Genomic DNA, 24,433 nt, shown 5'->3' on the forward strand with positions numbered 1-24,433 from the left:
TTTGTTACTACAGAAAGTATTTATTTGTTAATTTACTTGGTTAACAGCTGTCTTACCCACTAGCTGTAAGCTCCAGGAGCAGGGAGAACACGTTTGCCTTAAATACCTAGTTAGTATCTAGCATGGCACCTGATACGTAGCAGGCACTCAGTAAATTCTAGTCAAGTGGATGGATGGGTGGATGGATGGATGGATGAAGTGACGAATGGCATAGAGGAGTGACCAGGTGGTCCCTTCATTCCTTGAACCACCATCTGGGAGGCCAGTTGGGTCTGCAGGGTTCTCTTTGGGCGGCCCTGAACTCATTCACATTAATCACAAAACTGTATTCCCAATGCCAGCTGCAGCCAGGAGTTGTAAGCCTGATGTCCCAGCCAAGCTAGACAGATTTTCTTTGGGACTCAAAAGGTGACATTGGATACCTTAACCCATGATAGTTTCAGCCCGCGGTGCTGGCACTGTTTGCGGAGGGTGGCTCAATAGGCCCAAGCATTCCATACAGATGCACAGTCCATCTAAGATCCAGTTGAGATCATTTTTGGCTCCTGAGCACAGACGGGAAGAGATGGAGCCTGAGATTGAGCTGCGAGGAGCAAATCCCAAAGCAACATCTGTAATAACTTAGTTAAGTTTATCAGAGCAGGCCGAGGAGAGAGCCCTGTCCAGCCCTAGCCATGCTCCAGGCACCGGACTAGGTGTGAGAGGGACACAAATGAACAAGACTCCAGCTCTGGCCTCAAGGAGCAACCAGTCTAACGTGGACAGAGAGAAATGCTGTGGTAGAGCCGTATTCATTAATATCTCTGTGTGAGGGTGGGAGAAGTTAGAGAAGGCATTGTAAAGGAGGCGACATTTGAATCACCTTGAAGGGGAAGGAGGAATTCCAGGGACAGGCAGGAGGAGAGGCACTGGGGTAGAGGGAACAGCGTGAGCAGATAAGGAGGGGGCATTGCATGGTCAGTGCTGGGAGAGGTGAGTAGTCCCCTAGGGCTGAAGCAGGGCTCACGGTAGGGAAAAGAAGAGCAGAAGAGACTGCTAATCTGAACTGTGGCCACAGTTTGATGAATCCGGATCTGGCTGAGAAGTCTGGACTTTACTTCCTGGGTTGAGGGAGTCAGCTGAAGCGTTTAGGCGGGGGTGGGGGTGAGGGCATGACGTGGCTGTACCCTCGGCCACAGCGGGGAGGCTGCACCTGAAGGAGGGGCTGGGGTCTGGCAGACGCGAGGCGGTTGTAACAGTCCAGGAGGAGGGGAGTCTGTGCTGCAGCTGAGGACTAGGCTGCCAAGGGGCCAGATCCGGGTGATGAAGAGATTCAGTGTGGCTGCTGGGGAAGAGGAGGGGGTAGTCCAGGGTGACTCCCGGGTATTTGTTTTGGGTGGCTGAATACCCAGAGGAGGGTGGGAGCAGAGGATCAGATAGGGAGTTAGACTTTGGACTTACGGGTTTGGATCCTGGTGAAGATGCTCAGTGTGTGTTGGGGGTGAGTGGGCCAGAGCCAGAGATGTGTGAATGAGAGATGATGGATTGGGGATGTAGAGCAGGAGAGCATACAAAGATAGAGCAGCCAGAGGGAAGAGCCCCAGGAATCCAGCATTTCGGGGCAGGCCCTGTCTCCTCATCCTGCCCATTTCTCTAGCCCCAACTCAACATCCCCCTCACCCTCTGCACTCCAGCTATTCAGGCTTTCTTCCTGCTCCCTCACGCTATTCCCTCAGTCTGGAACATTCTACCTTCCCTCTGAAGGGGTTGGGACTAGGAGGACCCGGAATGTTGATGACATAGCAGAACCTACGAGTGTCCAGGGTTTATTTTTCTTTGAGGAAAAGGAGCCAGTTGGGATCATAATTTGACAGCAGAGGCTGGATGGCAGAAAGGCTGTTTTAAGATGGGGAAGTGTAAGTAGGTTGGTAGTTGAGGGGAATGGGTGGGGAGGGGAGGCAGAGGAGAGGAAGAGGGAGGTTGAAAAGAGAGCTGGCTGAGGAACAGGGACTCAGGAATTCCCAAAGGCGGCGAGATCCAGGGCACAAGTACACAAGGCTGGTTTTGGAGAAAGAGTAAAAAAAAAGAATTTTTTTTCCCCCCTGAGACAAGATGGAAGGAGAGAATGAATGCTATTCTAAATGGGAGCTCAATTCTTCCCTTTCTTTAGGGTTTAATAAAAACAAGGAAAAAGAAGTGTCCCTAAAGGGTCACACCATCTTATCAGTAATTTACACCTCAGTAAAAATAATTCTCCAGACCATTTCTGACAGCAGGCTTGTGTAGGGGGAGTGAAGCCCTGGTCCAAGGGAAGGACCCTACCGCTCTCCAAAATGCAGGGCTCGCCAGCCAACCAATGAGAACAGCGAGAGAGAGGAACTTCTCCTCTAGAAAAAAGGGGTTTTCTCAGAATCTGAGGTTGCTGGGACCCCCTACCTCTGCCCGCAGGTCCGGGGACCCAGAGGTCGAGACTGGCAAGGCGGGCGTCCTGTCTCCTCCTTTCCGCAGACGGGGCGCCGCACTTGCTGGGGTACTGCAATGAGAACCTGCCGGCCGCACGCCCGCCGCCGTTGCGGCGGGGGGGGGGGTCTCTTAAAAGGGTAACGTCAGAGGCGGCTACGCCAGCACCATCAGGACCTCCCTCCTTGGAGATGCAGGGTGGCGCCCCCTTTTGTGTGTATCTGGGAGGAGCTCTGGGGGAACCCTTCGCTGAGAAGTGGCTGGGGGAGCGGAGCACGCCCCTCATCCTGGTACAGGCTCTGACTTGCAGCATATTTCTCCAGGGTCCGTCCCAGCTCTGCCTGTCAGACTCCTCCTGGGAGTGCAGCCAGGGCTGCCCCAGGCCCCCAGAGGGAGGTATGGCAAGAGGCGGCGTTCTCAGGACCCTGGGTAAACCGGAACCGCTTCAGGGAAGAAAAAGCAGGACGGGTAACACGGAAGGTGTCAGTTCCCAGGCGTGGTTTTCCCCATTGGCGGTACTCGGCTGATAACTAAACTTCCCAGCAGACTGTGAGTTCGGGCAGGCCCCTTGGTCTCATGTTGGGTCCCCACAGTTCCTGGCTCTTTATATTTCTCTCTAGAAGTCGGCCTTCTAGTTGTCTCTCTCTTGCTAGAAAGGCCTAGTGGCTCCTCTCTCTTGCCTGAAGCACTCAGACCTGCATCTTGGTCCCTGAATTCCTGGGTGTGGGAACCAAGGGTTGGTAAGAGACCCAGGACTCTGACTCACTCCCTGGTGCCCGTGGGGGCTGTTTGCTGAGGTAACCTGGGCAGCTGAGGTTGGAGATGGGGCAGGTCAAGGTGCCAGGGATGAGGGCATCAGCCGTGGGTTGTGGAGGCAACTGCCAGGGTGGAGTCAAGGTTATCTGGGCCCATTCCTGGTACTCAGCTTCCAGGCCAGCCTGCCTATCCTAAACAAGGTTCACATCAGCCCCATCCCACTGCTCCAGGGAGGGAAGGAGCCTGGAGGAAGGCAAGCCACACCTTTCCCAATGTCCGGGAGTTCCTTGAGAGCAAGGACTGTGTCCCATTCTTTCTGTAACCCCTGCTCCTAATCACACCTAGCGCAGGGCAAGCACTCAGTAAAAAAGTGCCTATGTGCGTCTCCTGCTCGTGTGTTTTCCACCCACAGGGAGGGACCTCAGCCACGGGATCATCCTTTCCTTCACCATTACTATTTTTCTGTCTTGTGGCTTCAAGGAGGTAGAGACTCAGCTAACAGACTACTCGGTGCACACAGCAGCTGTTTTCCGGGCCTCCACTCACTCCTTTTTACAAGCCAGCCCACACACTGGCCAGCCACAGGGAAGGCTGGCATGGGGAGCTGGGCTGCTGGCAGCACAGGGCAGGAGGCTCTCTAGACAAACAAGCAGGAGTCCAGGTCCCAGGTGCAGCCAGGTCCAGAAAACTAGGCGGGTGAGAAGAAGGCGGGTCAGCCTGGGGTGGGGGTAGGGGGCGGGGAGTGCAGTGCCGGAGCCAGGCCTGGGCCCCCAGGGGCTCAGAGCCCCAGCTCTTCCTCCTGCGGCGCTTTCAGGGCCAGAGAAAAGCAGTGCCTCCTGGTGGAAGGTCATGGGTGCCAGCAGCCAAGAGGGTAGGAAGGGGGAGCAGAGGAGGCAGCTGTAGTGACCCCTAAGGCTAGATGGGGGTGTGTGGGGCCACTTGGAAGTTTCTAATCCCAGAGCCCAATGAGCTTTTCAAACAGGAAAGAGTGGTGTGTGGTGGTGACCAAAACCAGCCTCCTGCTCACTGTGTAAACTGCCTTTCTTCAAACCAAATAGCTGAGGCTACAGGAATGTGAATCTCATCCTTCCAAGTATATGGGAGCAGCTTGCTCTTTTGTTCTTTGGCCCTGGCTTTGTTATCCCAGAGCTGGGGCACTGGCTAGAGTAGAGGCAGGCTGGTGAGCCTGCCTGGGGCAAAAGGGTCACTGTGGTCACCTTTTCAGGTGCCCCGGTTTTGACAGTAGCAAGATTCACAGGCTCAGCCCAAGCTCCCAGTGGAAAACCAAGCACATGGGCTCTTTCCTGGGTGCTAAGCAAGCTCTAGCAGGCCTGGGGAGGTTGCTGCTTAGGGACTAAATCATGCTCCTAAGTTACAGGCCAGTTCAGAGTCCTGTTCTCATCCTTCCAAAGAAACACAGCGAGCATCAAGCCCTGCTGAGGAGTCAGGACTCCTGGCTTCCACCCGGCCGTACTTTCTCATCTCCCTTACCCACCTTGTACTCTCTTCCTTATGATGGAAGGGGTATAATCATGTCCCCACCCTCCTGTCTGGGACTGTCACAAAGATAAAAGAGATCCTCTATAGGAAGTATTTTAGACTCCTAGGGGAGAAGCACTAAACTAACAGTTGGTGTTATTAAAAGTGTTTGTAGATTGCAGATGAAAGGCAGCAGGTAAATAAAGAGCCTAAACATCATCCTCCCCAGAGAAAGGGTGAACTGGCTATTGGGGCAACGGTGGAAGCTCCAGAGAAAGGACTAGAACCTTGTTCCCGCTAGCCCCCAGCCCTGTGGGCTGTATCGATCCTCTGGAGTTGAGCCACAAGCTGCCAGGCAGTTGGTCTCCCATTTGGGGATGAGTGGAAAGAGAGAAGCAGCTGTGAGTAAGGCCCTGCCCCGTGCTCTTGAATCTAGGGGCTTTTCTGGATTAAATGTAGTCTCATCTACCCTGATGTCTCACCACCTCCTTCCCTCTCCATGGAGCCTTTCCTAGGGAACAGAAGTGCTATGAAACTTTTATTGTTTTGGCCACGCTGTGCGGCATGTGGGATCTTAGTTGCCCTACCAGGGAATCGCAACTGCGCCCCCTGCAGTGGAAATGCAGACTCTTAACCACTGGACCGCCAGGGAAGTCCCGCTATGAAGCTTTTTATATCAACTCAGGTCTCTAAGCTGGTCCTACCTAACTGCTTTAACAAAGTAGGAGCAAATTTACAAAGGAGGATCCTGCCCTTGCCCTGCAAGCCTGTGTGTCTAAGTCGCAGTTTTCACTTTCCCCTTGAGCCTTTACTAAATCTACCCCTGCCTTCACCTACCTTCTCAAAGGCTCTCTGCTAAATGGAACAACCTGCCTGATATAGCAGGAAAAGCAGAAGTGAATACGGTTCCAGGGAGAACTGTCAGAGACAGGGTTCAAGCCCTGGGCAGAAGACAGAGGAAGACTGAGGAAGAGTCCTGGCCTCCCTCAGAGGTGCTTTATTACATGATTTCATCAGTCATTGGTGATTAGATCCTATGCCCAAGCGAGAAAAGAGGAACACTGCATTGTACAGGGCAGATGGTTCCCCTTTTGGCAATGCAGTCACACGGGGTGGGCGATGGGTGCGTGCTTGGCTTCCCTGCCTGTGGGCAGGCTCTGAGATTGCAGCTAATTGAAATGGAAGCCTGGTAAAGTGGGAGAAAGGAATGTTCAGGAATCAGTGACCTCCATATTCTGCAGCTGGCTTTCCAGGGCAACATCTCTCGCTGCCCCTTTCTTTTTGCTGCCCTCATGCTGCTTCTTCTGCTTCTTCGATGGCTCCTGGTCAATGGGTGCGGGCTTCACAAAGGGGATCAGTTCCTGGAGACCTGAAAGGAAACAGCCAACCAAACAACCCATCATTCCTCAAGAGTCAAAGCCCAGGGACCTCTGGGGAAAGTCACACAAGACAAAGAGGCAGGCACTGCTTTCATTTATTCCTTTTTTTCCCAGCCTGAATTTTAGCTGCATTTAAATAGAAGCTCATACCGGCACTGGCTACTTTTCAACCTTGCCCCTTGCAATGCCCAGCATCAGAGGACAGGCAGAGTTTTGGGGGCCGTGTATGAACAAGAAAACCTGGTGCATTCTGAAAGGGGCTTACTATTTAGAAGAGCAGGAAGACAGACAAGAGGAGGAAGATGGGCTGGGCTGGGAGCCTCACCTGGTGGCATGAATTCCTTCAATTTCTCAGGCACGAGGATGCCGTTCTCTGTCTGGTAGTTCTCTAGGATGGCACAGATGGTGCGAGTTGTGGCACACATCGTGGCATTGAGCATGTGGACAAACTCCACCTGCGAGGAGAGGGTCCCCAGAGGGAGCAGTTACACTCAACCCCTAGCTGGGCTTACTGATGACCAGGAACCATCCACTCAGCCACCACTCCCCCAACTGCAACTATCCAAATCCAAATCTAAAATCAAATAAAAAACAGGTTCTACCCATATTAGTGATCTCTAAACCTTTGAATTCTGTTTGGCTTATTAGATAACTTATGGCTTATGAGATAACTCCAGGAAGATTCCTCATGTCTCCATGAGTGATAAGTGGTAGGTCCCAGTATTTTGAGGAGAGTTGGGCCCTTTGAGGGAGGGAAGAGACTACTCAATGGCTTCTCCTTCTAACCCCTTTCAAGTCCCTGACCTGGAAAAGATTAGGGCCTGGAAATTGGGTTTGAAGAGATAAGCTTACAACCCAGACCTTCTTGGGTGAGAAGAGGGGAGACATTGCCTCCAACTTGTTTTGTGTAGACAAATGGGGATTACTCTTTATCTGGAGTTATGGAAAACAAAGCCAAGAAGAGAAAAGCTAGATTTACCTTGTAGAATAGAGCTAGATTCAGGTTTCTATCTAAAAGGACTCAGTCCTGATTCAGTGAAGTCACTTTCAGATTCCCTTTTTGGTCTAGACTGAGAAGCTCAGATTTTCCCATGACGCTGGGAAATAATGTCCTCCAAGGGCTGAGAAATAAGATGGACCTACTCTGAGCTGAAGGCCCTGCTTCCTGCCTCCCCAGGGGCCATCTACCTTGTCCATCATCTTCTTGGTTTGCCCGTATCGGATTCGGAGCCGGCGAGCCTGATAGTCTGTGCAGTTAGAACAGGAGACTAACTCACGGAAGGCTCCTGAGCCCGGAAACCAGGCCTCCAGGTCAAGCTTCTTACTGGCAGCATGATTCAAAGAACCTGTAAGGAAAAACCCCTAGAATTCATGAAGGAGGGATGGTATTTCAGAAGGCTAACCTTTAGTAAACCCAAAGAATTCTTTAGTTCACATGTTATCCCCAGGAGGGAAATCACGCCCAGATATTCTTATCACCAAGAACTCCCAAGGGAAAAGAGTGTGATATTTTAATTAATGTGGGCAATTAATTGGATTGTAAGCTATTTCTTTGTGTGGCAGTTCAACTGGTCAGGGTGGTGTCTGTGGGATGCAGGAGAGGGAGGCCGATAACCTGAGACAATATTCACGATATGGTAAGGGATCCCCAGAGACTGGTAGAACTCCTCAGCGGTAGTGATCATCTCCTCAAACATCTCCCAGGACTTGTTGTCATGTGGCGATGAGTAGACAAACTGTTCAATCTGCAAAGAGGGACCCAAGGGCACAGTGACAAGGGGACGGGGTGAATAAACTGAAGGCTGAAGTGGGAATTATCCTAGCAATGAAGACCTATTCCTATTCCACTGAGTGTCAGGCGGGGCTGGGGCCCTGGTGAGAGATCGGGGCTGAACTGGACTGGCTGGGGCTGCAGCAAGAACGAATGCTTGTGTAGAGAGCGTCCCACATAACGTGCGGCTACTGTTCTAAGTACTTTCTTTCTTTCTTTCTTTTTTTTTAACATCTTTATTGGGGTATAATTGCTTTACCATGGTGTGTTAGTTTCTGCTTTGTAACAAAGTGAATCAGTTATACATATACATATGTTCCCATATCTCTTCCCTCTTGCATCTCCCTCCCTCCCACCCTCCCTATCCCACCCCTCCAGGCGGTCACAAAGCACCCAGCTGATCTCCCTGTGCTATGCGGCTGCTTCCCACTAGCTATCTACCTTACATTTGGTAGTGTATATATGTCCATGCCTCTCTCTCACTTTGTCACAGCTCACCCTTCCCCCTCCCCATATCCTCAAGTCCATTCTCTAGTAGGTCTGTGTCTTTATTCCTGTCTTACCCCTAGGTTCCGTTCTAAGTACCTTTCACATGGTAACTGGTTTAATCCTCACAGTAGCCTAATGGGGTAGGTACTACTATTATCTTCCTTTGACAGAGGAGGAAACAGCACAGAGAGGTTAAGCAAATTGTTCAAGGTTACACAGCAGTAAGTGGTAGAGTTGGCCTTAGGACTCAGGCAGCCTGGTTCCAGAGTCCATGCTCTAGCCGCTCCACCATGTGCTTCTCAGGCTCTTCCCTAGAAACCCAGATGGAGGCAACTAGAGGAAAGACTGGAGCTGGGGTAGGCCTGAGCAACACAGATTCTATCTCTTCTATAACAGCCCTGGAGAGATAGAAGGGTCCCATCCCTCACCCTGATCTGCCTACTCACCTTCTCAAACTGATGGACTCGAAAGATGCCACGGGTATCACGGCCGTGGGAGCCCACCTCCTGGCGAAAGCAGGTGGACAGGCCGGCATACTTGATTGGCAAATCCTCTGGCCGAAGCCACTCGTCCCGGTGGAGAGCAGCAATGGGCTGTTCGGAGGTGGCAATCAGATATTTTTCCTCATAGGTGCTGTCATCAGACTTTTCAGTGCCTTTGCCAATCACCTGTCAGAGGAGGGTAATATTTACTCGTTAAGAGTGAGGGAGTAGGACCTCAGCTCAAGCAAGAAATCACAAAGATCACACAAATCACACAGAGAAGATCTGAGTGATGGGAGGACAAATTTTCTTCAATCCCTGCCCAGGAGTGAGCAGGAGATGCTAAAAAGACATGGGAGGGAATGGGTCAGTCCAAAATGGGGTCCCTACTAGAGATCAAAGAAATGCAAGTTAAAAGAAGACAAAATATTCTGATACTACTTTTTTTTCCCTTGGCTTCACCATTTGCAGCTTGTGGGATCTCAGTTCCCTGACCAGTACCCAGGCCCCCTGCAGTAGAAGCGTGAAGCCCTAACCACTGGACCGCCAGGGAATTCCCTCTGATACTATTTTTACTTTATCTGATAAATGAAATACTTATAAATGATGTATAGTGGCCAGTGATGGCAGGTGTGCAGTAAAACCTGAGCTGGTAGCAGTATAAATTAATCCACTTGACAAATGTTTGTGAGGCATGTAGTAAGAGCCAAGTCCTTTTTGCCAATGCGGGGCAAAAGGAGATAGTCTCTGCTCTCTTGGTGCTTATGGGTTGATCTAGGGTTATAATCCTTGAAGAATCACTTCGGTATTCAGCTGAAGAAAGTAATGGAAAAGAAAAAAAAACTATAGACAGGACAAAGTTCATTGTAACATTACTTACTGATGGCAAAAAAAAGGGAGCCCCTTAAATATTCAACAGGGGAAGCGCTGGGCAGTCTATGTCCATGCCAGGTAATATTATGGAACCACTAGTAAACGATGGTTACGAACACCATGTAGCAACACTGAAAAATGCTTCTGATATAATGTGAAGTAAAAAGGCAATCTACATATATTGTGATTAGAAGTATGAGAAAATGATACATGTATAAACAAAGCTCCCACAAGAATATTAAAAATGACAATTGTAGTAGGTAATGTGAAAGAAGATGATTTCCCCCCACTAATTCCAAATTTTCTGTCATGTGGTATTACTTTAACTAAAAAAAAAAAAAAAAAAAGAGGGGAGGAAACTTCCTCTAGGCCACTGTTTGGAAATGTGGAAAACTACCTTGCTACCTAACAGTGGGAATTTAGCCCCGTGTGAGGCTAGTCACATACAATGTAAAAACAATAGAGCTTGCGGTCTAATATGGTATAGCCACTAGCCATACATGGCTATTTAAAGTCAATTAAAATTTAATTCCTTGGCTTGCATGAGCCACATTTCAACAGCCACATGTGGCTGGTGGCTGCCACACTGGATAGGACAGATACAAAACATTTCCACTATTGCCAAAAGTTCAGTTGGACAGCCCTGCTCTAGAGAATTAATAAACTGAGGTTATTAGGCAAAAAGTGCCAGCCAAAATTCCTCACTATGGAGACCTGTGATTCTCCCTGCCTACGGCTCCAAGAAGCATCTGGATAAGAGATGGAGAATGCTGCAAACACGCAGAGCACCTGCTACCTAATATTTTTCATAATCCTCCATATAAGCTTCTCCCTGGTGTTACCTGCAGGGCATCCTTCTAAAGTTCTGTCAGTGATTATCCATCCAATCTTGGGAGTTGAGATGAGAAAAAAAGGGAAAAGATAAAAACAGGTCTCATCTGATAATGCACATGTTCCTCTCATTAAACGGAAGAAGAGGAGGACCCCAAGGTTGTACCAATGCTCAGGGTTTGGAGAGAGCATTTTGTTTCCCACTGCATCTTGAATTAAAACATACCTTTGAACTCACCAACAGGACCTAGTGGGAAGAAGGTTCTGACTGTTAAACTCATCTCTCTACATAAGATAAATCAGATGAGGCCAGGAGCAGTTGTCTAACTACCTGCTACATGGGTTTTGGGAGGAAACAGCCAATAAGAACAAAGTCGTTCCCCCCTGCCCTGGAACAGGGTTGAAGGAGAGGGACAGGTGAGAAGTGGACTCAGCTGCGATGGGCAGCCGTTAGCAGAGACACTAGAAATCCTGAGTGTTGGGCGTAGACTTCGGGTGGGGGGAGCTACAGCTGATGTTAAAGCTGGTTGATTCAGAATCACCTTCTGCACCTCAACTCAAATCCACTGGCTCTCCCTGAGATGGTTCATGATTGAGAAAGAGCCACACACTGGAAGCCACATCCATCCAAAGGAAAGTATGTCTCCCCCTGTGGAAGCTTCCAGTCTGGGGTCAGGAGTGAGAGGACACGGGAAGATCAGCCACTTCTACAATTTCCTTTTGTCCAAGCTTAATAATAATATATGAGCTTCTTTTCTAAGCTCATGGTGCTAAAGCATGCTCAATTTAGATAGATCACATAAACTATCTGGGGAAAGATAAAATAGGCTCTATGTCTGCACTGTCCAAATGGTAGCCACCAGCCACATGTGACCATTTAAATTAAAATTCATGAAGATTAAAATTTTACTTCCTCAGTTGCACTAGCTGCATTTTAAGTGCTCGGTAGCCACAATATAGAACATTTCATCATCGCAGGAAGTTCTGCTGGACAGCATTGCTGTGTCTTTGAAGTTAAACTTCATACCTTTAGGAGTCATTCTGCCACACTGCCTCAGGCTACTCACCTTATAAAGTTCTTCATCAAACTGGCTGAGCTGTGCCACTTCCTGCATGACCTCCTTCCTCATGAAGAAGGGGGTATAAATGGGAGTATAGCCTCGACTTCCCAATGTGCGAAGAGCATACTGGATGAGTGCCTGTTCCAGGAACACCAGGACCCCCTAAAGGAGCAAACACAGCACTGTGTGAGTGGGTTCTGCTGCCATCACGTTCATCTGCTAGCATTTACCCCCAGAGGCAACTGGGGGCACACAGGAGGCCACAAAGACCATGGATCCAACAACTGACTCAAGAGACTCTTTCTTTTTTTTTGCGTACGCGGGCCTCTAACTGTTGTGGCCTCTCCCATTGCGGAGCACAGGCTCCCCATGCGCAGGCTCAGCAGCCATGGCTCACGGGCCCAGCCCCTCCGCGGCATGTGGGATCTTCCCAGACCGGGGCACGAACCCGTGTCCCCTGCATCGGCAGGCAGACTCTCAATCACTGTGCCACCAGGGAAGCCCAAGAGACTCTTTCTTAACAGCCATGCACAGCACATCATCTGAAGAGCATTTCCTTTAAGATACCAATCAAGGGAAAAGGACTGTTCACCCAGGGTGCGTGGGAGAGTCTTCCTGTGCTAACTCTTAAAACACTGGACTTATTTGTATACGTAGAACATACCAATATGGACAGTGTTTCCAAAACTACTTTACCACGTCCTTCTGGAAGGCTTCCCTGAGCGCATCTGCCCTCTGCCCAGCTAATCTGGGTGTGTTGCCTCCACCTACCCGTTCCTATAGAACCCTGGGCTACTCACACCAGAGCACTTATCACAGAGGGTTTTTGACTCTTTGTTACTTGTCTGACTGTCCAATTACACAGAGCTCCTTAAAGGCACAGACTGTTCTAATTCAGTCAGCAAAACATATTCATTATGGAGGATCACTCAGTGGCTTTTGTTCTAGGGAATCCTGATAAGCACTCTCCTGCCTTAGAAAGAGAATTGCATGTAATTGCCAGTAAGTTTGTAGTAGAAAGGCGGATTTGTGGGCCTCTTTAAGTGGGTTATGTTTTCTGCAATTTTTTTTCTGTTCTTTCTTTATAACCAACCTCACTGGCTGCCGACTCTTACCTTCAGGAAGTATCCTCGACTCCCAGCCACCACAGCCCCCTTTTCGCCTTCAAAGCCATCTACCATCACCACCAGGTCCACGTGAGAGTACTTCTTCCTGACGGTACAATCACCCCAAATCCTCTCTACTTTGTTGTCGGCGTCCTAAGCAAACGAGACCAGGAGACAAAGATGCAGGAGCTCTGAATTCTACAACCTCCATCTTTCCGAACCCTATTCCAAGAACGAACTAGAGCTTTGTGAAGTCACTGCTTAACTCAAACACTAGGTTTTGGCCCTTGTGTACAGAGACTAGAGAAGGGAATTTGCTAGAGAATCTGCGCTCAATAGAGAAATAATAATTTATAAAGTCCTAGAGGCAATTCTAGCCATGGAACTGAAATCATGATTTTCCAAAAGATCTGTAGTATTCTCTCGTTTTTATACCCTTTTAAATGACTCCTTGAAAATCCTATACAGGGAAAACCCTTCCCTGGACAATCTGCACTGCCTGGGGTACGGAGGGGAATGCAGATTTTTTTTTTCCAGGCTCTCATTGGTTCAGGGCCCTGACCTCTTGAGTCTGCCACCCCAGCCCTCAGTGAGTTTAATGTCCCTTCACCAGGGAATGAATGAAAGAGGCACAGATGGGCCCTGCCACGGCTGGGGTGTCAGGGAACAAAGGCTGGGCTCAGAGCAGCTTTGTGCTGGGGAAGCTCCCACTCGGCAGGAAACTTTTATCATGCAGATTTCCCTTCAACCTGCAGCTTCTCAGCAGGGTGTGGGTGAGGGGTGAGGCTGATCTTGCAGATCCCTCCCACGAGATGAGCTGCTACCATGGGCAACACGCAATGGAGGACAGCAGCCTGATTTAGAAGAGATTTCCGCGCCAGGAGTCTCCACCTACCTGCTGTCTCTGCTACTTCCCAATCAGGCAGGGATCTGACTCTTTCAATTCTCAATTGGTGGGCAGAGCGAATACACAAAGAGCCTGCTTCTATTATACAGAGCGTGCCAGACTTTCACTGTCCTCCTCCCACTCCGCCCCCTTCCCAAAGGAGAGCGGTGACGCAAGGCAGCCGCTCACTGTGGCACCGACGCCTACCTCATCATTGCTGATGGGCACAGAGGGGTGCAGAAGGTTACCAATCTCGCGAAGGTTCTCAAATCGCTCTGCTTCCAGCTTTATCCGCTCGGCATCACACTTCAGGATGGCTTCGTCGATGAGGAGTCGGACTTTTTTGATTTGTGAGACTTTCAGGTTCTGTAGATGAACAAGGCCAAGCCCGTCCAAGGCCACAGCAAGTCAAGGGCAGAGTAGGAAAAAGATTGTTGCCCCAACCTTGTTGAGCTCTAATGATAACTCTTGTAATAGCATTTTAAAAATTGACACTGGAGGCTTTCAAAGAACTGAGATTTATTTCACACAGGGATATATACAGTTTTGCCCGACAAATCCGTTGGCATTTTCTTTCAGGGTGCCTAAGGCAGAGGTGGATCAATTCTGGCCACTCCTCTTGTCCCTGTATATCTCAGGAGTGTTAATACCATAGCTTAACTTGCACTTCCTGATATTCCTGATTAAACCAATTCAGCATGCTATTATATCCTATATGTAACTGTTCTCTAGGAAGATTATAAATTTATTAGGAGCAAGAGACCTTGTCTTAAGCTCATTTTGTATTCCTTATTGCAGGTGTTTCAAACTGTACTCTGATTTCCTGGGGGGACCCTTAGCAGGTAGGGCAGGGCAGGAATAGCACCCCAACCTTGCCCTTCAAGCACAGCAACTCCGCTTTTTCGGGTTTATGCTCTTGCTATTGTTGCAGGGTTTTTTTTGTTTGTTTTGTTTCTAAGATTTTTTTGATGTGGACCATTTTTAAAGTCTTTATTGAATTTGTTACAATATTCCTTCTGTTTTATGCTTTTTCAGTTTTTTGCCTGTGAGGCATGTGGGATCTTAGCTCCCCGACCAGGGATCGAACCCTCACCCCCTGCACTGGAAGACAAAGTCTTAACCACTGGACCGCCAGGGAAGTCCCTGTGTTGCAGGTTTTAAGAAAGGGTTCAGTGACTAAAAAACTTGAAAATTCCTGCTCTAGGCCCATTGTAGTGAATATTTACTGAATTACAAAAAATTGAAAAATTACTGACTCTGTGGAAATAGAGTTATTAAACCAAACATAGTTCAGTTCCTTTTTTCTCTTCTGCCTACTCTTGACTTTTCCATTCCACCTGTCTCCATCTCTGCTGTCTAATACTCAAGTACTGAGATTAACAAGAGGGGATGGGGACATGTCCCAGCTGCAGAAATTCAAGGATGCCACAGTGCTGTGTGGAGCAGAGTGTCAGGACTTGCTTGTCTAGGAACAAAGCTAAAAGAACAGAAATCCTAACCTGGAAAATGACAATAACTTACAGTTAAAGTGTCTGCAGTGAGGTCATCGAGATTTAATACATCTTCCGGAATGGACTCATCATTTCCCGTTGGCTCTTTTTTCTATGGGAAAGAAAAACAAACAAACAACAAAAACATAACTAATTATAAAGAAAAATTTCTGACATAGTTTTATAAGTGTACACCAAACTAATATATCATATAAACTAATTACAGAACTTTCTACATAACTTAGTCTCTAAAAGATGCAACGCATGGGAGAAAAATTAGTGAACTGGAAGCAAGAAGTTAACGTTCCAAGTCCCTGTCCTGACACTGTCTAGCTTTCTGATCCTGGACAGACTGATTAACCAATCCAGGTCAGAGGGTTGATACCATCGGGAACTTGAGAAGGAAAATGTCTGACATGGACATAGAATGTTATGACCCCAAGAATGTATGAAAACACTCAGTGCTGGTCAGGAGCCAGCGCTGGGCAGACACCTGTGTGTCAATTTGTGAATCCCCATCTACCTACTAAGAACAAACCCAGCCCTTAGGCCTGTGGCTAAGAGGAAAAATGGATGGGATGAGGAATATTAGGAAGCCAAAGAAACACAATTTTTGAGGAAAAAAGCCATGTTTAGAGCAATCAATGCAACTTGGCAAAACAGCAAGGGTATACCCAGGACTAGATTTTTTCCCATTCCAGTTTCTCTCCTCACCCTTCTTTATGATATTCTTCCAAATCATCATTTCTAATCGTTATCCAGAGCAAGGGAGAAGACAGTGATTCAAGGAAAATCATCTTTAAAAGCTGGAAAAATCTGACAATATCAGAATGAGTCTTGAGAAGAACAGGCATAGACTGCTGAGGTAGAAAAAAATGGCCTAAATCTCAAGATGTTCCATTTGGTAGCCAAGATAGCTGAGGCCCTCTTCCTCTCTGATAATCCCTCAGGGCAGCAAATTCAAGTTCTGAGTTCAAGTTCTGGCTCTGCAACTAACTGATGGCACCATTCTGGGCAAGCCCCTTAATTTCCTAGGCCTCTTTACCCTACCCTTTTAATAGGGTTAACAAATGTACTACCTACACTCCACGTTTACAGCAAAGATCAAAACCAAAATGAGACGTATATGAAAGGGTTTTGAATGCTTTCAAGTGCTATACAAATTAAAGCACTGCTAGTACTATCTCAATGGATAGCAAGAGAGAACACTCCTTGCAGGGCCAGCAGTCAAGGGAACCTAAGAACGTTAACGCAAATGAAAATACTCCCATCTTCTTGCTAAGAAAAATACTTGGCTGGCACTATCCGTATATATGCCCCAAAGAACACTCAGGCAGAAGTATACATGGAAATTAACATAATTATGGGGTTGCTGATGTGTACCTGACTTAGTGTCAAGAGTTCCACAGGAAGAAAACTGTATGATTATCATCAATATCAATTTCTACAGCCTGTCACATGCTGAAAGTGTAACAAAATAGTGTTAAAGAGAAGGATACAGAATATCATGAAGGATAAGGTGCTAGAGTCCAAGGGAATCTTTTTTTTTTTTTTTTTTTTGTGGTACGCGGGCCTCTCACCGTTGTGGCCTCTCCCGCTGCGGAGCCTGTGCTCCAGACGCACAGGCTCAGCGGCCATGGCTCACGGGCCCAGCCGCTCCGTGGCATGTGGGATCCTCCCGGACCGGGGCACGAACCCGCGTCCCCTGCATCGGCAGGCGGACTCTCAACCACTGCGCCACCAGGGAAGGCCCCAAGGGAATCCTTTTGTTATGGTCTTTCCAGGTTCAGGTTCCTAAATTTCATAATTTTTTGGTTTATTTTAGAGGTTTACAACTTAAAAATGAGACAGATTGTAGGGTGCATTAACATGTTTTTTTAAAAAAATGATTAAGAGGCTAAGAGTGTATTTTTGAAGAAAGATTAAAAACTAATCTGGTGGGCTTCCCTGGTGGCGCAGTGGTTGAGAGTCCGCCTGCCGATGCAGGGGACACGGGTTCGTGTCCCGGTCCGGGAAGATCCCACATGCCGCGGAGTGGCTGGGCCTGTGAGCCATGGCCGCTGAGCCTGCGCGTCCGGATCCTGTGCTCCGCAACGGGAGAGACCACAACAGTGAGAAGCCCGCGTACTGCAAAAAAAACCCCACCAACCTCCCCCCTCCCCTGCAACAAACTAATCTGGTTACCAAAGTAAAGCTGAGCTGAAACTTAACATTCTTCAAGGACAGGAAGGATATACTGGATGAAGGCCAGTACTACTTGCCATTCACTATTACTCTCAATAGCTAAATAACTACAATGTTCCAGGCACTGTGCCAGGTTTTCTATATTAGAAATTTTCAGTTCTCACAATTGTATTCTAAAGGTTAGTGTCAGAACTGTCATTTCATAGACAAGAAAACTGAGACTCAGAAGTTAACTTGCCTGAAGTCACATAACCAAGAGTCTAGGATTTGGACTCAATATCTGTGCTCTTTTAAATAAAGAGCACGACTACACTGGGATAAAGAATCTGAAATTTACAACAGGAAAACCTCTCTGGCACTGTAGGTTGAGCTCAAGAAATAACTGGAAAGGATTACTGGTGGAATTCATTTTATTAAGAACAGAACAGACAATGAATGACTTGTACGGCAAGAATCTTATCTTACAACAGACTGAACGTCTGTGTCCCCCAAAATTCATATGTTGAAACCTAATCCCCAATGTGATAGCATTTGGAGGTGGGGTCTTTCAGAGGTGATTAGGTCAGGAGGGCAAAGCCCTCATGTATGTAATTAGTGCCCTTATGAAAGAGACACCAGAGAGCTCCCTGCTCCTTCTGCCATGAGGACACAGCAAGAAGACTATCTATTAACCAGGAAGCAGGCCCTAACCAACCTGCTGGTGCCTTGATCTTGGACTTCCCAGCTTGCAGAACTGTGAGAAATAAATTTCTGCTGTTTATAAGCCAACCAGTCTACAGTATTCTGTTACAGCAGCAAGAACGGACTAAAACATACCTGCAGACAGAAGATAGACTCACTGATCCTTGAAAATGCCTCTTAGTTCCCTCCCTGCCTTCCTCTCTTTCTTTTTAAAATAACTTTCCCCCTCTGGTAAGAAATCCAGTAGCTCATGGAATTAAACACTACGTTAGAAATTATGAATTAACTAAGAATAAGATTAAATACCTCTGCTCAAGCTCTCAAGGGTATTAGTCAGTTCTCTTACCTTCATTTTCTCTCCAATTGTCTTGCTGCATAGGTTCTTCAGCTTGTTCAAGTTGTCTGCCTGAAATCTGCCTGAAGAATAAAGAACCCAATATACCAAAGATAGGCACATAACTAAGATACCTCATTCCTAATCTTGGCTCCTTAGGACTGATCTCAGCCCAAGGCCAAAATACAGGCAGAGCTAAAGGATCTGCCTCACAAAGTTGTGTTATTCCCCAGCATTTGGTGACAATGAAAAGGCCATTCTGGGGCTGAAATTAAAAAGTATCATAACCTGGACGATACCACTGTAGACAGAGTAACACATCTGAGAAAACTGGAAAATACTCATATAACTATAACCTGTTCAATTATCTTAAAATTCACTTAAAGAAACTATGTGGTATGCACCAGGATCTAAAAAAAGGCAGTCAGTCAAGTTTCTATTCCCATGAACTTGGTTGCTACTTCTCTATGCTAGAAATGGTTAATGTTATTTCCTTTGCTTTGATACAACGCTCATCTGGCAGCCTTGAGAAGAATTCAATTTCTTACACTTTGGTTTCTTTGGGGGAAGACAGTGCACTAATCAGCCTGCATAGGTATTCTGGCCCAAATTAACATCTTGGTGTTGTGATTCATCAGTCTAACCTTGATTTGCAAAAGCTGGACCTCCTGAATCTAAGCTTTAGCAACAATATGGTAAAAATTAAGCTTTGGACAGGTAAAATGATGACTAGAGATGAGACAGCGCCTAGACATGGCTATTCTTTGAAGTTTTGCCAAACTTTAAATTTAAACTAAACTTCAGCACAAACTATATAACTACTTTCTCATTCACTTATTCACACTGATTACAGAGATGGAGAACAGATGAGTGGTTTTACATGTACTCATTTGCATGTGCCTGTAGTTCTGTGTGATATCTCATGTGTAGATCTGTGTAACCACTGCTACACTCAAGATACGGAACTGTTCCATCTCCACAGAGATTCCTTTTGCTATCATCCCTCTGTAGTCCATTACCTTTCCCCTGCCCTGTCTAACCCTTGGCAACTACTAATCTGTTCTCCATCTCTGGAATCAGTGTGAATAAGTGGCTAAAATTAAAAGGACTGCCAATATCAAGGGCAAGGTTGTAGAGCAAATGGAGCTCTTATATATTACTGATGGGAGTATCAATTATTACAACCACTTTGGAAAACTATTAGGTAATATCTACTAAACCTAAACATGTGCCTACTCTGTGACCTAGCAATTCCACCCTTAGGTACATACCCAAAAGAAATGAGTGCTTACGTCCACCAAAAGACACAATGTTCCTAGCACATTATTCATAGTACCCTTAAAGTGGTAACAATCTGAAAGTCCATCAATGAAATTGGTTGGTATGTTTACATATATGGAGTACTACACAGCAATGAAAAAGAACCAACCACTGCTACACATAATAACATGGAATAATCTTACAGACATAATTTGGAGACAAAGAAGTCACATGCAAAATTATATACTATATAAGTCCATTTATATGAAGTTCAAAATCAGGCAAAAGTCATTTATGGTGATAGAGGACAAAATACTGTTTTTTTGGAGGAGGGAAGTGACAGTGAAGGGGCATGAGGGAGCCTCCCCGGAGAACTGCAAACGTCTTAGATCTTGATCTGAATGGTGGTCACATGGGTGTATGGCTTTGTAAAATTCATCAAGCTGCACATTAAGATTTGTGCACTTTACTGAACTTACTGAATACATTACATCTCAATAAATTTTAAAAGGTTGTATATAAAAATAATATAAATGCCACAGCAGAAATATATAAGATAGTATATGGATCATATGTCCTAGGTGTGGCCCTGGACTAGCTGAGACTGGGGTCAAAGGAAGCACTTAGAAAGTTTTTCCAATGATAAGGGCCTGGTTTAAGGCACGTGCAATAGGGTTAAGAGGAAGTAACAACTTCAACTGATAATTCCTGTAGTTAGTGGCAGATTTCAAGATACATGGAAATCTACTGACTTTGGAAGTAGTCAAGACAAATGCTTATTATATGCCCAAATGTGTCCTCATTATATTACTCTGAATTAAAAGAAGAAATCACAGTTTGAATCCTTGAAGTTACAAGAGCTGTGGTAAACTCTGATGTGGTGCTCTGACTCCAAGTCATAGCAGATTCCTGTGTTCTACACAGAGCCCTAAACCTTGAAGGTCTACAGACGGACAAATGGGTATAGTTGTAATGGAGGGCCTTTTGAAGCTTGCTGTGTCCTCATTCAGGGAACATGGTCTGATTTCTTAATGTGGCTCTGGGTTGCAGCTAAGGATAGAAGAACCCTAAACTCTGATCAGAGGTTCAGATGTAAAAGAATCTTGAAACAAAATCTGTCAATGTCCACCTTCAGCAGCCAGCAATGGGAAAAATCATTAACTCCCCGTAGCTGCAAAGAGAATACTGGTTAGGGATGTCAAGTAGAAAAGAATCAAATCAATAAATATGTTGAAAATAAACTACATCAACTGCTTTTCATATGGAAGAGCACAGTACCCTGAACACAGAAGATATTCATGACTTCAACAAACCTTTGTCAAGCCCTTAACAAGGACCAGGTGCAGTGCTAGGTACTGGGATTATATGTACACATGTGTATATGTATATCCTGTATCTATATGTATACCCTGGGTACTGACACACAGATGAATAAAACACAACCTTGTCCCTGAAGAATTCATCCCCTCAGCACATATCCACTCCTCAGGTAAAAAACAGAACTTCCCACAGAGGTGTACATTATACCCAAGAGACTAGGCAACACATTCAAAGTCATTTAGCAGCTGGGCAATGGCTAGAGAGAAACAAAAATCTGATACTTCTAACTTCTGACTCAGTAAAACAGTGTCCAGTCTAGTTTTTTCACTCCAATTTAATTTAATTCCATTGCAACTCAAAACTTCAGATTCAGATTCAGGTGGTGGGATCACCACCACACTGGGCTTGACTGTGATGTGCAGAATCAGCAAACAACCTGAGCTAAGCAAATATTCTCCTGGTACCCAATACCAACTCTTCCTTCGACTCTCTCCCTACACGGGTGATACTTATATATTTAGGAAAATCAACTTTCCTAATATAAATCCATGCTTTTGGACAGCGGATGCCTATGCAGTGCGCTGTCATAAACCTGTCTCTCTGCGGGTGGCAGACCTATTGCATCAGACAAAAAATCACGTGTTTGACAGCATCCGGCCAGTTAGTGACTACTCCAGCTAGCCTAGGCAGAGATTGATAGGCAGAGGGTTCTATGGTTTTATTTAGCCTCATGAAAGATGCCCGGTCCAGTTCCAGGATCTAGCCCAACTCTGCCAATGTGTTCACCGGAAAACTTTAAACAGCCTCAATAATTACAAGATTTTTCTTGCTTCACCGCACCCCTCTGCCCATGTCTGAGCTACTACGTAAGACTATTCTCGGTTCTTAGAAGTTTGCCCACAGTTCAGGGGGATGGCCTTCCCAAAAGCTCCGGGATCACTGTTTTTAGCCAGGAGCGGCCTCCACAGTCCCAAAATGGTTCCAATATGGACGGAGTGAACCTACTGTGCTGCAGATGTGACTCAGTCAGGTTGGAACCTTTGATTCTATCAAGATAGAGGGAGACCACTCTGGCCTTGCTGAAGATGAGAAAAAGACAGGAGGCGACCAAAGATAAGTGCTGGAAAGGGGAAACCCCCCAAACCTCCCCCCTGGCTTTCTTCCGGCTATCCTTGAGGCTGAAGGTTTGACAGCTCTTGATGCGAACGCGCCATGCTCCTTTCCCAGACTCAGAAGCAGCGACCCGCACCCAGCTAGCCAGGAAGGGAGGTCGCAGGGCCCGGACGGAGGAGAAAAGTGGGTCGGTCCGGCCCCCCGGGTGGACAGGGACAGCTTCGGAGCCACCGCAACCTAGGAGGGGGTCTTATGAAGGGTGGAACCTCAGGAGCGGTAACTAGGTCCAAACAACGAAGTTGCGGTTGGCATCCGGGGATACTCCGCGCGTCCCGGTACTTACATCGTCGCCACTCGCTGTCTGCCTTCACCAGCTGGTCCACCAGTCCCGGGTCCTTGAAGCGCTTCTCCTGCGACTCTCGGATGAGGGCTGGGTCCCCTCCTTTATCCACCCGAAACAAATCCAGATCCAGCACCATCGTTCCTTCTCCAGGGCCAACACTAAGAGAAGGGAGGTTAGTCCCACAGCAGCCGCCCTGTTACTGCCGCACTGCACCGGCGCGCTGACAACCCGCCCCCCCTCCCACTTCCCGCGCAGGCGCAACGGGAGCGTGCAGCCCGCCCTCCACTCTGGGCCGGAAGCGGCTGCGTAGGAGGCGGGGCCGCGCAGAGGAGGACGGGGTGGGTGGGCGTGAGCTCGCTGGATGTGTTCAAGTCAGCCGCACTGGCGGGTTGTGCCTCCTCGTGTGCGTTTTCCCCAGCTGTGCCCGCTTCTCTAGGGGCTCTAATTGCCCCATAGAAGAAAAATGAGTGCCTGTTTCTGTCTCATGTTAAAGGGCATATCTAAGACAAGGCCTGTCAGTATAATCACTGGCTTGGAAGCTGGTACCTCCCATAGATGCCAGTTTCCACCTTACAAGCTTGGGTCCTAAGACTGGACCCTCTCTCTGAACCTCTGCTCTCTTCTCCGTCTTGAGACAAGAGTGTGGCTACATGTTTTAGTCCCCAGATTACCTCAGTTCAAAATACCTGCTCTCCTGCCTCAGAGTTAGGATACCTTTCTTAATCTGATTATTGGGTGAACCAAATTGTCCCTTTATCAACCCTTAAGATCACAGGGTTGGAGAATCTTTTAGAGAGACACTTGAGTAGACTTTTCCAAAGGGAAAATATTTAGGAGATTTGAAGGCAGTTTAAGATATTGAGGTCATGTCTTGTATCTATTTGAAAATTCCTAGAACAAAGATTTCATCATATTTTAATTTTATAATGTTCAGGCCTTTACAGGGAAATATTCTGGTTGATGACTGGAGCCAAAGTTATCCAAGAATCTCCCTGATAACAAGAGCTTATCTGAAGGATTTGGGAATAGGCATACTGTTCCCCATCCTTCCACTTTACCAAGAGTTTAGAGACCCACCCACCATGCCCCAAAGCTAACTGTGCTAAGACCTTGGTCTTCTGCCACTTGCTTGTGCACCTGTCATGAGGATATGGCATTGCTATCCTACTCCCCAACAAGGTTCTGCCAAGCCAATTCTGAGATGTAGGACAGGGCTAATGACAGTACTGGAGCTGACTAGTAGAGACCCATAGGGAGGCTTAGGAAAGGCATTTGTCTGGGTTTGGACCCCCTAGGTTCCTCTTACCGAGAATGTTAGGTTTAAAACCAGTGGAAAGGGGGACTTCCCTGGCGGTCCAGTGGTCAAGACTCCGTGCTCCCAGTGCAGGGGGTGCGGGTTCAATCCCTAGTGGGGGGAACTAAGATTCCTCATGCGGCACAGCACAGCCAAAAAAAAAAAAAAAGATAAAACCAGTGGAAAGGAAGTGTTGGGAGCTACAGGCTCTGAAGAAAGCATGTAAGAAGACTGTCCTCAAAGGGTTGGCTTCCCTGAAATCTTCTGAGGGCAAGTCTGTGGTGGGAGCTGTCTGCTTCAGTCAATGAAGGCAGTGCCAAAGCGTATTGCTTGCTAAGTTTCAAAACAGTGATGGGTGTTCCTGAGGCTGCAGGGAGCCCAGGCCTAGGGGAGGAGGGCCACTGAGCTAATACTTTAAGGAGGTCATCAGTGTAATTGGAAGGAAGGCCTTAAAATTCTGACCTTTCCAAATTTCCTTAGGAATTTTCACCATTAGTTTTATCGTTAGATTACAGACATCTTCCTTTAAAATGCTCATGCTACCTGGTAAGTATAACAAATTAACATAATAGAATGACAGAGCTTATGACTGAGGGACAGTAAAAACTTCAGTGTGGTTAGAGTATAAGGATGTGCAGTTAGGGTTAGTGTGTATGCCATATTACTAAATCTGTTGGAGATGCAGTTTCCTCATTATAGTGGGGCTAGTACCTGCCTCTTGGCCTGTTCTGAGAACCAGGTGAGCAATGTTATGAAAGAACTTAGTCCAGGCTTGACACATAGAAATGCCAAAGTAACGTGAGCTTCCTACTTTCCTTCTTAAGAGTTTAGATTTGATCCTATAAGCAGGGGTGATATTTAA

The 24,433-nt window shown here is 47.0% G+C and overlaps 1 protein-coding gene across 1 annotated transcript; it reads right to left on the bottom strand.

Annotated features, from left to right (window-relative positions):
• Positions 1-5,655: 5,655 nt before the first annotated feature.
• Positions 5,656-22,500, bottom strand: SARS1 (seryl-tRNA synthetase 1). The gene is made up of 11 exons (XM_060139453.1): positions 22,278-22,500; positions 18,254-18,324; positions 15,074-15,154; positions 13,760-13,918; positions 12,676-12,819; positions 11,567-11,722; positions 8,760-8,981; positions 7,669-7,798; positions 7,242-7,399; positions 6,379-6,508; positions 5,656-6,043 (listed from the first exon to the last, which is right to left on the bottom strand). Exons 1-11 carry the CDS (start codon positions 22,411-22,413, stop codon positions 5,886-5,888), a joined length of 1,545 nt encoding a protein of 514 aa, XP_059995436.1. The 5' UTR covers positions 22,414-22,500; the 3' UTR covers positions 5,656-5,885.
• Positions 22,501-24,433: the final 1,933 nt, after the last annotated feature.

This window comes from Lagenorhynchus albirostris, chromosome 2 (assembly GCF_949774975.1).
Source record: "Lagenorhynchus albirostris chromosome 2, mLagAlb1.1, whole genome shotgun sequence".
Taxonomy (NCBI): Eukaryota; Metazoa; Chordata; class Mammalia; order Artiodactyla; family Delphinidae; genus Lagenorhynchus; species Lagenorhynchus albirostris.

What these genes read in the sequence shown, in the direction of transcription:
- SARS1 (XM_060139453.1), bottom strand. Translation starts at nt 22,413, where the DNA reads ATGGTGCTGGATCTGGATTTGTTTCGGGTGGATAAAGGAGGGGACCCA. An exon ending in CAATTGGAGAGAAAATGAAG is followed by an intron (nt 15,155 to 18,253) that starts GTAAGAGAACTG and finishes TCTTTCCCATAG; the next exon opens with AAAAAAGAGCCAACGGGAAA. An exon ending in GTCGAGGATACTTCCTGAAG is followed by an intron (nt 11,723 to 12,675) that starts GTAAGAGTCGGC and finishes TTGCTCCTTTAG; the next exon opens with GGGGTCCTGGTGTTCCTGGA.